This window comes from Elgaria multicarinata, chromosome 8 (assembly GCF_023053635.1).
Source record: "Elgaria multicarinata webbii isolate HBS135686 ecotype San Diego chromosome 8, rElgMul1.1.pri, whole genome shotgun sequence".
Classification (NCBI taxonomy): domain Eukaryota; kingdom Metazoa; phylum Chordata; class Lepidosauria; order Squamata; family Anguidae; genus Elgaria; species Elgaria multicarinata.
Window position 1 is genome coordinate 82345977 of NC_086178.1, and position 13607 is coordinate 82359583.

At 39.8% G+C, this 13607-nt stretch overlaps 1 protein-coding gene across 1 annotated transcript in view; it reads left to right on the top strand.

Moving 5' to 3' along the window:
- BTAF1 (B-TFIID TATA-box binding protein associated factor 1) overlaps window positions 1-13607 on the top strand; it is a 65901-nt gene that overhangs the window by 16373 nt on the left and 35921 nt on the right. Inside the window, exons 7-15 of the mRNA XM_063132866.1 lie at window positions 1719-1830; window positions 3014-3082; window positions 4299-4388; window positions 5935-6030; window positions 6128-6304; window positions 10903-11043; window positions 11173-11297; window positions 12523-12643; window positions 13360-13464. Coding sequence (XP_062988936.1) covers window positions 1719-1830; window positions 3014-3082; window positions 4299-4388; window positions 5935-6030; window positions 6128-6304; window positions 10903-11043; window positions 11173-11297; window positions 12523-12643; window positions 13360-13464 — 1036 coding nt within the window. The remainder of the gene's footprint in view (window positions 1-1718; window positions 1831-3013; window positions 3083-4298; window positions 4389-5934; window positions 6031-6127; window positions 6305-10902; window positions 11044-11172; window positions 11298-12522; window positions 12644-13359; window positions 13465-13607) is intronic.

Below are 13607 nucleotides of genomic sequence, written 5' to 3' on the forward strand. Positions count from 1 at the left end.
GTATGATTTATAGTAGATGTATGCATTGTTACAGATGTTATAAGGGATTTGCTTCCACCACCACAGCCCCTGTGATTGTTTAGAGAATGAATGAAATTCAACCTACATATATGAAAGTTGCTGAATGGATTGGAATGAAAAAGAAAAGAGTTTTGTAAAGGACTGGAAGTTGGAGCTTGAATAGAAAGGATAACATAAAAGAAGAATCCCAAACCAAGCACATACAAAAACAACTTTAAGACTGTGAACAAGCTGTAAAATGTGGCATCTTCAAATATCAGAGGTGAATTGCACCTTCTGCAGCTCTGCTCACCACAGCCGAGCCCACACTTCTTCCCTAGCTGCTTGGTAAAAGGAGAGCACCACTGTCATACTGAAGATGCTGTGTGATTGCAGCATGGAATATATTTATTTATTTATTACATTTTTATACCTCCCAATAGCTGAAGCTCACTGGGAAGTTCAGGACAAGCTCCATTAGGTGCCTGAAACTGATGAACTCCTTCCCAAATCAACTTTTACACATAGCACAAAAGTGCCTGCACCTATCCATCTGTAATTTGGCAGGTTTCTTGCCTAAGGGTATAATTACAGTGTCTGCTGTCTTCATACAAATTGCCAGCTAAACAATTTCCAACCTTTTCTAACCACTGCAAAACTGGAAAGATACCCCTTGCGCAAACCCCCTTCTACTGTGTGTCTGAAATTTGAGAAGCTTTAACCTCAAAGAAGGGGCAACTACGTCATGTAGTTTTGTAAAAAAATCAAAGCTATATGCACTTTTCTTTAATTTTGTTTTAAAAAGAGCGAAACCTAAAGGAGCTTAACACCAAACCCTTGTGCCAATTTGTCTGAAATTTGATAGGCTTCATCCCCACAGATAGGTCTGTATGCCTGTAAATCTTACCCAATTCTGTTAAAAAGTAAAGATGTTACAGCTATTTAGGCACAAAGCTTCAGCTTTCTGACTCTCACTTTGGATTCAGCTCTGAGTTGAATTGGGACACCTCCAAATCATTCCAACTTGACATGAACTATTTTCCAAATCACCAAAATAGGGTTCGAACCAAATCTTTTGGTTGGTGCATATCCTTAATTTATAGCTATCCTAGCAGATGCCAAAAGGAAAATAATTGTTCCCATTTCTTCCAATAGTAATTTTGATTTCCTGTACCAAAACAATATCACTAAGGGATCAAATGATAAATCATAACCTGTCATCTCTCTCTCTTGTAGTTTCAAAAACCATGCTCTGAAAGTTGTTGATGTTCCCAATAAATATTATTTTTGCAACCACATTTCCATATGCATTATTTTGTCAGCATAAGTTGGTGCGTATGAAGAAGCTAACACAATTCGTACAATTTGTTGAACCCACTGTACAAGCTACAACTTGCAGTAGAGGTTGCACAGTGGGTTTACCACCTCCCTGCCACATGCTTGGTTCGAACAACATGCCACCCCCTGCTACAGCATGGAGAGTAATGCTAATGGTGATCCTACGCCACATTTGCAGGGGTGAGGGGAGCAATCACAATTGTCGCTTCTCTCATTGCGATCATCCAGTTGTGGCCATTATCATTTAATGAGATCAGTCTTGAGATGCTAGCATCACTCTTATTTGGACTATGAACACATAAAGTACATTATATGGTAAATAACTATTCTGTTTAGGGCAAGACATGACACTTCACAAATATTTTAATATTCCTTTTTAGCAATGATAGCGCTGATGGTGAGCCGGAAGAAAAGAGAAGAAAAATTGCAAACGTTATCATCAGTCAACCCGCAGCTGACTCCAGACTTCTGGTAGAGAATATTCCAGAAGAGGTACAGTATACCCTTATAACCAATGTACTTGACATAACAATCCAGACTTTTAAAGTTCAATAATTCAGTGGATGAATTATGGACCTGACATCTTTCCCATTGAAATAGCTATATTTAAAGTAGTGACGGAGGGAAAGGTCATATTGTTGGAGTTTAGAATGCAAACTTTTCTAAGTTGAAATGCCCTGCCTTAATACAAAGCAGGCCCAGATCCTAAAAATCTACAGGGAACATGCGACTCCCATGTTATAGCAGCTTCTCTGGCTACCGGTCAGTTCATGGGCAGAATTCTAAGTGCTAACCTATAAAGCCTGTATGCTTGGGACCAAACTATCTGAAAGACCCCCTTCTCCCATATAAGCCTGCCTGGTTCTTAAGATCTTCCAGAGAGACCTTTTTTTCAAGATTGGCGTGTTTGGTGGCAACATGCCTTTTCAGTGGCCGCACCTAGGCTGTGGAGCTCCCTCTCTCTGCTGTCCTTCTGCTGGCAAGGAAAGACGGCTTTATTCAAGAAGGCCATTGGCCTGTAAATGGATCTATGGGGTTGGGTGCTATTTTTAATTTTTATTTTATTCTGTAATTATGTTTTTATTGAATTTTAATGTCTTGTTTTAATCAATTTTCATTATCCCTGTAAGCCGCCTTGAGTACCATTTTTTTGGTAGAAAGGCAAGATACAAATGAAATAGGAGTTCCAAAGAAAAGAAGCAGTGAGAAAGAAACCCAAGTCTAACCAGAAGGAAAATATCAGCATAGTAAGGACAACAAGAAGGCAGAGACAGTAGAAATGAAGAAGCCCACAAAACAAAAAACTGTAACTTGAACTCATTAGATAGGACAATGGAAACCACTGAAGAGAGTATAAGTCAGGAGAAAGGTAGATCAAAAAGAAAGTTCCAACAGATAGCTGATTTAAAAATGGAGGAGAGAGGATGAAAAAGAGGCAAAACAAAACGCACACAACTGTTGACTAAATGTTATATATATCCTATACCTTTAAATTATTAATTCAGCGTTTTTCTTACAGTAGAATTTAGTATCCCTTAATTATACCCAAAAGGTTATTTAAAATGTAGCTTGAGATTCAGTGTAATATTGTGCAATCAAACAACTTCATGTTTTTAAAAATAATTTGACAGGGAAATCAGTTAATCATTCTCAGCATTATTTTTGTCTCATTTAGACCAATGAATGGCCTCTAGAAAGTTTTTGTGAAGAAGTATGCAATGACCTCTTTAACCCATCATGGGAGGTAAACATTTCTCTTACTGTCTACAATATTTGATTGAAAGGAATGGATGCGTCATATACACTGTCTCATTATTAAGATGTATGTACTACATTTTTTCTCTGGTGGGAGGAAGCATCCAAGGATTGGGTTATCTCTTCTCCCGCTGCCCCTCAGCCTGATTTGCTTATTGGTCCAGAGCCTCCAGAGATAGTCCGGCAGGAGGGTCCACATAGTGGCAGTATCAGTGACTGCTTAGCAGCTTGGGTGCTTGACTGTAAAGGCGGCTCCCTTGATCCCGTAAAGTCTTGATTCCAGAGAGGGGTCTCTCTGCACTCCATATTGCCTTACCCTCCAGAGTCGGTGTCTTTTGCCTAACGTGTTTATTTTCTGGCTCTGCTGTTCTGTCTTTCTTCTGATATTCTGTTTCAAGCTTGCCTGTGTTCATAAACTGGAGACAAAGCTGGAGAACCAGGCCTTCCTGTATAGTGAGAGGAGATAAACGAATTCTTGGATGCTTTCATCCCAGCAATTCAGAATGGACTTTCATGTTTCATTCCAGCGATGCTGTTTCCAGTTAGTTAATAAGGGTAAAGTTGTAACAGTCCATAAGTAACTTCACATGTAAGACCACTGTTTCAAAAGTTGCATACGCGTGCAGTGGAAAGATTGTGTAGGGTTTTGAGTTCATATGTTGCAAATATCATTTGGCCTTTGGGAATGTGCTGCAGGCTTGGGTGCATCGTTCTCCCCTCATGGGCTGATTACCTCATCCATTTCCTGCTTTAGTAACCGTAGCGCACCTTGATGTTTTTAAAGGTGGTTTTGCTTTGTTTTTGCCAAACCTTTCATATGAATTTAATATTTACCTGCTCCTCTGTTTTTACCTGGCTCTATATTTGTGGTCTTTAAGCTACTTTAGTATATTTTTTGATGTTGAATTGCATTATAATGGTTTTGTTGTAAGCTTCCTTGAGGGGCATTTTAGACTGAAAGGTGGGGACATGAGAGTTCTAAAAAAAATTAAATACTCAAATCTGTGGAATTCCAAATCTTTGGAGGGAAGCCTATGATTAGTGGTAACCAGAGTTCTTCCCTGGACACTACATCAAAATAGGGTTATGTGCCCTAACCTGATATAGTGCTGTTTATGTGTCTATAAAGGAACCCCGTATCATGAAATATACCTGTTCTTATATCTCTGCAACCTTAATCTGTTTGGTTTTTTGCAACTTTTTAGATCCGGCATGGTGCAGGTGTTGGACTGAGAGAGGTACTTAAAGCTCATGGGAAAAGTGGAGGTAAAATTGGAGACAGCACTATAGAAGAGGTAAGATCAATATGCAACTCTAAGTAATGCATAGTCAGCATTTGTATGTTCACTTCTATTGCTGAATTTTCAACCTCCCCACCCTACTCCTCCTGCTATCTGCTCCTTCCCAGCCTCCCTTATTCTGGGAATGGGGGAATGGTAGCTACCCCTGATTTCGGCACCTGGAAACTTCCTCAACCTTGGGGACCTACAAGGAACCTCAGACCAAGTTCCTTGCATCTCTCTTGCCAGCAGAGGGCTAAAAGAAAAAAGAGGTTGTGTTTTGGTAGTATCAGTTCAGACTTGGCTATCTTTGGTACGAATGATGCAACGTTGGGAAACTACTCAGTCTCGGGCTCTCAAGCTTATCTGGGGTGCTGAATCATCTGACTCTGTTCCTAATGCTTTCACCTTCTCAGGTCCTGGAGATTCTCATATTACCTTCTCCAGATGTCCAGATCAGATCATAGGCTACTGAACATATTAAAAACAACCATAACTTATTTTGTGCTGTTGTGATCTACATGTTCTCCCCTTCTCTCAGACTTACTAAATATATTACTATAATAATAGTAACGTATTACTATTACCCAATAAAGCTACAAGAACTGTTGTTTGAATAGTACAGACTTAAATGCTCAAATCATGAGGTGGTAGAATGCATCATACCACTTTAGGCTGCAAGTATGAGGTGTCATGTTTGAACACTTTCACATGTTAAAACCCCCCCATCAGGATTATAGGTTCAATGTTTTAGCCCAGTCCTCTCTTTGCTGTGCTATTTGCCACCTGAAGTTTTTTTGTTTTTTTAAAAACATACCCACCCACCCCGCTCCTCCACTAAACCAAAATGGCATTTCATTCTGCTATGAGTTTGGACAAGGCCTCAGACAGAAGTAGAGAATTAGTGACAAATTGGCATCACTTTTCCTGGAAAGAAAGCATTTCTCTTGCATGTTTAGACCAGTCCCAACTGTATAATGGTTCATCAGTGGAGTTCGAGGTAGTGCTTATCCTTTCTTTGTTTTATAAGCTGAATAGATTTTTTTATATGTTCATGTAATCACATCAGTAAACTGGAGTATTTTTCTTTATATGCCTTGCAAAGGATTTAAATGTTGAATTTACGACAATGGAATCAGTTACCTAGGTTGGTTGTGGGCTTTCCCACACTAGAGGCATTCAAGAGGCAGCTGGACAACCATCTGTCAGGGATGCTTTAGGGTGGATTCCTGCATTGAACAGGGGGCTGGACTCAATGGCCTTGTAGGCTCCTTCCAACTCTGCTATTCTATGATTCTATGAATTCATAAACAGTGAATTACACTTTTCCTGAGAAATCTCCCTTGTTGTTCCAATATTGGTTTTATCTAACAACTTCTACTCAGTGTAGTGTCGTTTAACATTGCTGTTAGCTCACCAGCAGACAAAATGTGTAATGTGGAATAAATGCAAAGTTAACATGTTCAATGGAGCATTCTTGCTTTTGTGAGAACCTCTAAAAGGAAGAAGGTCGCGGATAATTCAACATATGCTGATTCAGAATGTACTGTTTGTTAAACAGATGATTCAGCAACACCAAGACTGGCTGGAAGACTTGGCTATCAGGCTTCTTTGTGTGTTTGCATTAGACAGATTTGGTGATTTCGTTTCAGATGAAGTAAGTATCAGCTTTGAAAGATTACTGTCTGTATTTGGTCTTAATTTTATAATGCCTTTCTACTATTCTATTGAGGGTTATTCTCTTTAAATCTTAGGTTGTGGCACCCGTGCGAGAGACTTGTGCTCAGACTTTAGGAGTAGTACTGAAATATATGAATGAGAGCGGAGTTCATAAAACTGTGGCTATCTTGCTGAAGTTACTGGCCCAGGAGCAGTGGGAAGTGAGGCATGGTGGTCTGCTAGGAATAAAGTATGCTTTGGCCGTTCGTCAGGTAATGGTTTTCAGTTTCTTCAGTGTGTCATTGTTTGTTTCATGATTTTGGAATTGTAGGAGCTGCTTACACTTGGCACTTTCCATTCTGTTGAAGTCCCATTGCGTTGGTGTGTGTGAGTGAGGGAGACTTTTAACCAAGCAATGCCGAGGTCTCTTCTGTCTTGAGTAGCACCAACCAGGAGGGAGGGTTTGTCCTTTAGTAAATATTAAAAAATTAACACCTATAAATGGATTCTCTAGTCATTGTGCAAGGCCAGTGTAAAAACATAATATAATAAATCAGGCAAAATCCAGCACAACATAAAACTCGAATAAACACACATTAGTACAGCATAACAGAGTTTTAAAATGCTAAAACTACCATTGGGTATAGGAGGTAAAAATTCACACAGGAGTAATTTAAGGTCTAACTGCTTGTAGTACTCAAGTAATTTAAATGTCTGGGCAAACAGAGAAATCGTAACCTAATACTAGAAAGATAACAATGTCAATACCAGGCAAACTTCATTTGGGAGGGCATTCCAAATCTGAGGGGCCACCACTGAAAATGTGTTCTCTTTTCACAACCTTCGAAACCCCAGAATTAGAGGGCACTCAAAGGCCTCCGTATATTACCTTAAGGTACCTATGGGAGGAAGCGTTCTGTCAGGTATCAAGACAGCCTCACCAATCTCTAAATAAAAGGCGAAATAGAGTGGGATATCATCTGCATACCGATGACAGTGCACTCCAGTCACCCCAATGACCTCAGTCAGTGGTTTTATGTATGTTGAACATCATAGGGGATAAGATGTAACCTTGTGAGATACTGAAGTGAAGATGTCATGGAATCAAGGAGAAGTCCCCCAGCACAACTTTCTGGAAAAGGCTGTCCAACAACTACTCTAGAAGGATACCATATTCGATGGTATTGAATGCTCCTGGGAGGTTAAGAAGAATCAACAGGGTTGCACTAACCCTATTCCTTTTCAAACAGAAGTCATTCCACAGGGTGATCAAGATTCTTTAGGTGCCAAAGCCAGGCCTAAACCCCAGTTGAAATGGACTACAAAAAATCCAACTCACCCAAGAGAATCTGAATCTGGTCAGTCACCACACACTTGAACATCTTGGCCAGGAAGGGGATGTTTGCCACTGGCCTATAAATATTAATTATAATGAAGGTTTATTCTGGAATAATTGCACTTCTGCCTCTTCCTTTTTTTTAAGGAGGCTCTGATTACTCCCTATCTTAAAGAGGAGTTGACTACCTCCTAGTTCCAGCCAGCTGTCTCCTCCTTGCCAGATGTAATCAGCCACAAAGGGGAAATAGAGAAGCAAATGTCAGCTGAATCTTATCAAGCACCTTGTCTGCATCCTCAGGCCCCATAAACTGGCATCCCTCCAACAACGTAGAACCAGAGAGTGCTTTGAACATTCCCTGAATTGACCTGTGCCAACTGTGGAGTCTAAGTTGTGACAGATTGTGTTAACCTCAAAATATCTTGCAAACACATCACAGCATGCCATCAAGGGTTCTACTGCCATTAAGGTGATATTTTAAAAGGCCCTAAACCACTCAAAAGCTCCACTGGATGACTTTGGGACGGCACAGTGGTGGTGGCGAAAGACTGCTCCACTGTCACTGAGTAGGCTTGATAATGAGCTCTTTCTAGTGTTTGATTGTATTTACTCTGGACTTTCTAACACTTAGGTTGTAGATGTCTCCCAATTTTCTTCATTCCCCTCAGGAGCAGAGTGAGCTCTGTTTAGCACGACAGGTTTCTCAGGAGTGATTGTGTGTACCGCCTGAGTTATGTCTGTATTCCACATGGTGACCAAACTTCAACAGGAGCACCAGTCATACCAACTGGAATCTCCCCACTCCCAGAGCACTATGGAATTCATCAAAATCTACCAGCCTCCAGGGAAGACAATCCTAATAGTTCTCCCACCCATGCATTGAGAACAACCACTGCCAAAATATTGCTTTTTTTAAAGTATAGAGTAGTTTGAAAATAGAGCTTGAAAGTTTGCTGTGTGACAATGAGACTAATGCTTGCTTTATTCATAATAACTAGTGCAAATCCCATGTTGCCATGGGGGCTAGTAGTAAGCCTATGCGGCAGGGTCTTGCTATTTACTGTTTTACTCTGTACAGCACCATGTACACTGATGGTGCTATATAAATAAATAATAATAATAATAACAATTGGATAAAAATGTGTTTACTTGTTTCCCTTGTGACTGGAACAACTATACTCTTAAAATAAATGTGCTACAAATAAACAGGCAAAGGTACTATTTCTTGAAGTTTGAGGTCGAAAATATGTGATGTCAGATTAGGCGCTGTTTGGGATGGAGCAAATAAACCAGCATTGAACTGCTGAGGGATAGGAGACTGTTTGGCACGTAGCCAAGAAACATACTGTTTTGCGATTGAAGCTCAAGTTTTGAACGTTTTTGAATTTTCAAAATTTGAAAATGTACTTAAAATATAATGAAAATTAAAGTAAAAAAAAACACCCCAAGTTTCTTTCAGCCTGTCAATTCTGTTACTTCATTTTCCTCTTCTTTTCTGGTATGTTTATCTGTTTTAGTCTCTTGTTTTTCTCTCTCTTCTCCCTCTGGTGTCCTTTCAGTTCTTTCTCCTCAGCTACTGTTCCTCTTCCCCTATCACCTACTGACTTTTCTTCAGCCCTTTCCCAAACATTCTTTAGCTGTCCTTTCATTGGCAAAGCACTCTACGGCCTTGCAGGAGTCAGCATTATTACATGTGTGTACACCCACTGTGTCACATGTTACATTTCATGCACAGTGTGGGGCATATGCATTAACCTCCCGGTTGCCTCATCCCTCTCCCTTCTGCCCAAAGCTCAAGCTTTCAACTTTTTCAGTGTTTCAAAATTTTCTGCACATCTACACTGTTCAAATTTCAGTTTGTAACAAAAATGAGCAAAATCGGTCTGGCAGATCTCTAGTAATCTCTAGTAATAAGCCATACCCAACCGGTTTCTTATAAAAGATTCATAATAAGTAAGGCCTGCAGCACAATTTTGCAGAGTAGCCTCACTTCCTAAGGAGCATGTTCTTGTTCAGGTCTTGAGATAGTGTGGAACAGCAGGAGGCTGTTATTGCTATTCAGACCTCTCTGGATCAGGGGCAGGATCAGGGAAGATCTGGAATTTGGAAAGGGATAAAGGACATCTTTCTTTGCCATCCGTGAATCTTTCTCATGCTGTGCCATATAGCAGTGCAGACGGTTGCCTGGGTGAAATCTGAGCATTTCATAATATGGGAGTGAGGAATCCTCTGGAATGTGGGAAAGGGGAAATGTCTCTTCCTCCCCCCTTCCTCCCCCTCTAAAACATCCCTATATAGTGCAAGGGGTGTGTGGAAAGGAATAGCTTTGCAACTCACAACCACCTCCCAACTTTCAAGTCAAGGACACTTATTATATAAGCTCTTTGAGGCCTGGTCAGTCACATTCACCTTGTCCCCACCCTCCCCATAGCTGAGTCCCTAACATTCTGTGTCTCACCTGCTTTCAACCATAGATCACCTTACTTTTGGTTCCTTTTAGACCCTGTTTTTTCCTCTCTCAGCTCAACTGTCACCAATGTTCTGTAAATAATGGAAGATCACAGGTGTTTGTCAGGCCTTTTGGGGAAATTCATTTTCTTTTTCTCTTAACATACAAACTTCTGCTTTACTTAAGGAGTCTCCTGAGTATGCAGAAATCTTTATTTTGGGGTAGTTCCTTTTCATTTTATAATTGATAGGCTTTCAGCTACTTGATTTCACTATTAGACAGAATTTTATTTATTTATTTATTACATTTTTATACCGCCCAACAGCCAAAGCGCTCTGGGCGGTTCACAAAAATTAAAACCATAATAAAACAACCAACAGGTTAAAAACACAAATACAAAATACAGTATAAAAAACACAACCAGGATAAAACCACGCAGCAAAAATTGATATAAGATTAAAATACAGAATTAGAACAGTAAAATTTAAATTTAAGTTAAAATTAAGTGTTAAAATACTGAGAGAATAAAAAGATCTTCATCTGGCGATGAAAGGAGTACAGTGTAGGTGCCAGGCGGACCTCTCTGGGGAGCTCATTCCACAGCCGGAATGCCACAACAGAGAAGGCCCTCCTCCTAGTAGCCACCTGCCTCACTTCCTTTGGCAGGGGCTCACGGAGAAGGGTCCCTGTAGATGATCTTAAGGTCTGGGGAGGTACATATGGGAGGAGGCGTTCCTTCAAATAACCTGGCCCCAAACCGTTTAGGGCTTTAAATGTCAATACCAGCACTTTGAATCGGGCCCGGACCTTGACTGGCAGCCAATGAAGTTGTAAAAGGACTGGCGTAATGTGGTCTTGCAGTCCAGTCCCTGTTAGTAAGCGTGCTGCCCTGTTTTGTACCAGCTGAAGTTTACGGACCGTTTTCAAAGGCAGCCCCACGTATAACGCATTGCAGTAATCCAAACGAGAGGTTGTCTAAAGAGGACATAGCTTTCATACACTTGAAAAGAGACAGTAGTCCTGCATGCAGGCTTACACTCTGCTTTTTCCTTTGATCTTAACCTTAACAGTTCTTGCTTTTGCAGGACCTAATTGATACTTTATTGCCTAAAGTGTTGCCAGCAATAACTGAAGGCCTGCAAGATCTGGATGATGATGTTAGAGCTGTTGCTGCAGCGTCTTTAGTACCAGTAGTGGAAAGTCTTGTCCAGCTTCAGCCAGAGAAAGTGAGTAGGGTACATTGACACTTGAATACTTTTTGTTTTTGTTCTGAACAAAAGTCTGAGCATTAGGAATCCATGTTTGTGAAAGTATTTTGGGGTCTTGAATTTTTCGTCTTTGTTCTTATAATTTAGGTACCCTTTATTCTTAATATACTATGGGATGCACTCATGGATTTGGATGACCTGACAGCTTCCACAAACAGCATCATGACCCTTCTTTCATCCCTTTTAACTTATTCTCAGGTCCGAAAATGCAGGTAATTCAGATAGTCCTTATTTTGTTTTCTAGGATGTCTTGCGTTTTTGTTTAGTTGGTGAAACAAAGCAATAGTAGATTTGTTTTGATCTTAGAATGCAATTAATGTATTTTTAAAATTAAGTTGCAGACGTATATTGCCCAAGTTGCCCAGAGGTGTAGAAAGGGTAAAAGGAAACTAAGTGAGGAAGGTTGGAATAGGTAGTCCTGTACATACACTGTAATGCCTCTTCTAAGGAACTTGGATTGGAAATATTGAAGGATTTCCAGTGTTAAATCATGGCGGGTAACTCTCCTGCTCACTAGGAGAATTTAACAAATGAACAAGGGCGACCTGCAATAAAATGTTGCATTGTGGAGTACTTCCAGCCCCTGTTCCAGCCAGTCAGCTGCACCCTCCTTCTCAACAGTCCATTCCATTTCCCCTCTCACCCAGTTTCCCATTTTTTTCCTCCACCCAGTTTTCTTTTTTTTTCTTTTCTTCCAACGCACATCCCTCATTGGGCTGTTTTTGTGCTTTCTCCCACTTGGGTTTATTTTTAAAGGTTTTTTTTAAAGCTTCTGTAAAGCTTGGGACTCTGCTGCATGTGCTGATACCTTCGTATTATATGTGAGTTGTGCTGTTTGGGCTATGTAAGCATTAGCACTCACACCCTCACCACCCTATTCGTCCTAGGAAGGACAAACGTTGTTCAAATAAACATGGTATGGTCCAGTTCATTTATTACTATTTTTTTACTTTTCTCCCTGCACTAAGTGGCATTGGCACACAGTTGAGACTTATACCGGGTGGGAGACTGTGCTGCTGTGTACTATTTTTGTAAGTCTATAATCACTCCACTCTTTACCTCCAAACAATCATTAATAAAATGTCATGGTTTTGTTAGTTTCAATATTATGTAAAAATACATTGTAGGGTTTTTTCTAACCTCAATGTCAGATTAATAAAGAACTTTTAATCCTTTTATACTTGTAAAAAGAAGTATGGCTGAAAGAGACCCTGGGGAGCCATCGCCAATCAGGTTAAATGGTACAGGGATAGATGGGCCAAGAGTCGTACTTTATATAATATAGTTTCTTAATATACTAACTTTATAATTAGAGAATGCATTCTGTTTTTAGTACAGATACATAACAATCCTATTTTTATTTTAAAACATGGATATGAATTATGAGTGGAATTTGACCTTTCTTTTCTCTTTGTTTTCCCTTAACTCATACTTCAGTATACAGCAGTCGCTCTCAATTCTGGTACCACGCGTGTGGCCATTCCTACATCATACAATATCTTCTGTTCGAAAAGCAGCATTAGAAACTCTATTTACTTTGTTGTCTACTCACGATCAGGTGAGAGCTAGTTATCTAATCGCTTACTTTAGAAGGACAAGGTGTACAAGGTGTACCAGTCAGTCTGACATCCATCCCTGGGAAAATTCTGGAGCAGATTATAATGCGGTGATCACTAGAAGCCAACATGGATTTGTCAAGAACAAGTCCTGTCAGACAAATTTGATCTCATTTTTTGATAAGGTAACCTCCCTTGTGGACCGTGGGAATGCTGTGGACGTCATATATCTTGACTTCAGCAAAGCGTTTGACAAAGTACCACATGACATTCTGATTAATAAACTAGCTAAAAGTGGGCTAGATGGAACAACTATAAGGTGGATTCACAGTTGGCTACAGAATCAGACTCAAAGGTTGTGGGCTCTCCCACACTTCAAGAGGCAGCTGGACAAGCATTTGTTGGGGATGCTTTAGGGTGGATTCCTGCATTGAGCAGGGGGTTGGACTCGATGGCCTTGTAGGCCCCTTCCAACTCAGCTATTCTATGATTCATATCTACATGGATAATTACTGTATTTCATGTAGTTTTGATCCTGCCTTTCTCTGAAACGTATTCAAAGCATTTTACAAAATTATTAGAATTATCACAATACAGAAATATTTAAACACAAAATAGCAAATTAATATGTAACACTCCAAATATTATTCTACAAAAATGTTTTCCAGCTTGCCTATTAAAATAATGTGCTTCGAACTTTCTTTTTTTCTGTATTTAGAGTTCTGCAGCCTGGCTTACTCCCATTTTGCAAGACATGTTAAGGCATATCTTTCAGTTCTGTATTTTAGAAAGCAATCAAGAAATTCTGGAACTAATACATAAGGTACGTGTCCTTTTGTAACTTAAATTTGCCTTCTTATTTATGTCTCTGGATGTGTGTTGTGGTTGTTTTAATGTCCAGTGTTCCTTTTTAGCACTGGCTAATTTTTTTGAGTTTATTATTTGTATTATGCAGTGTGAAATGCT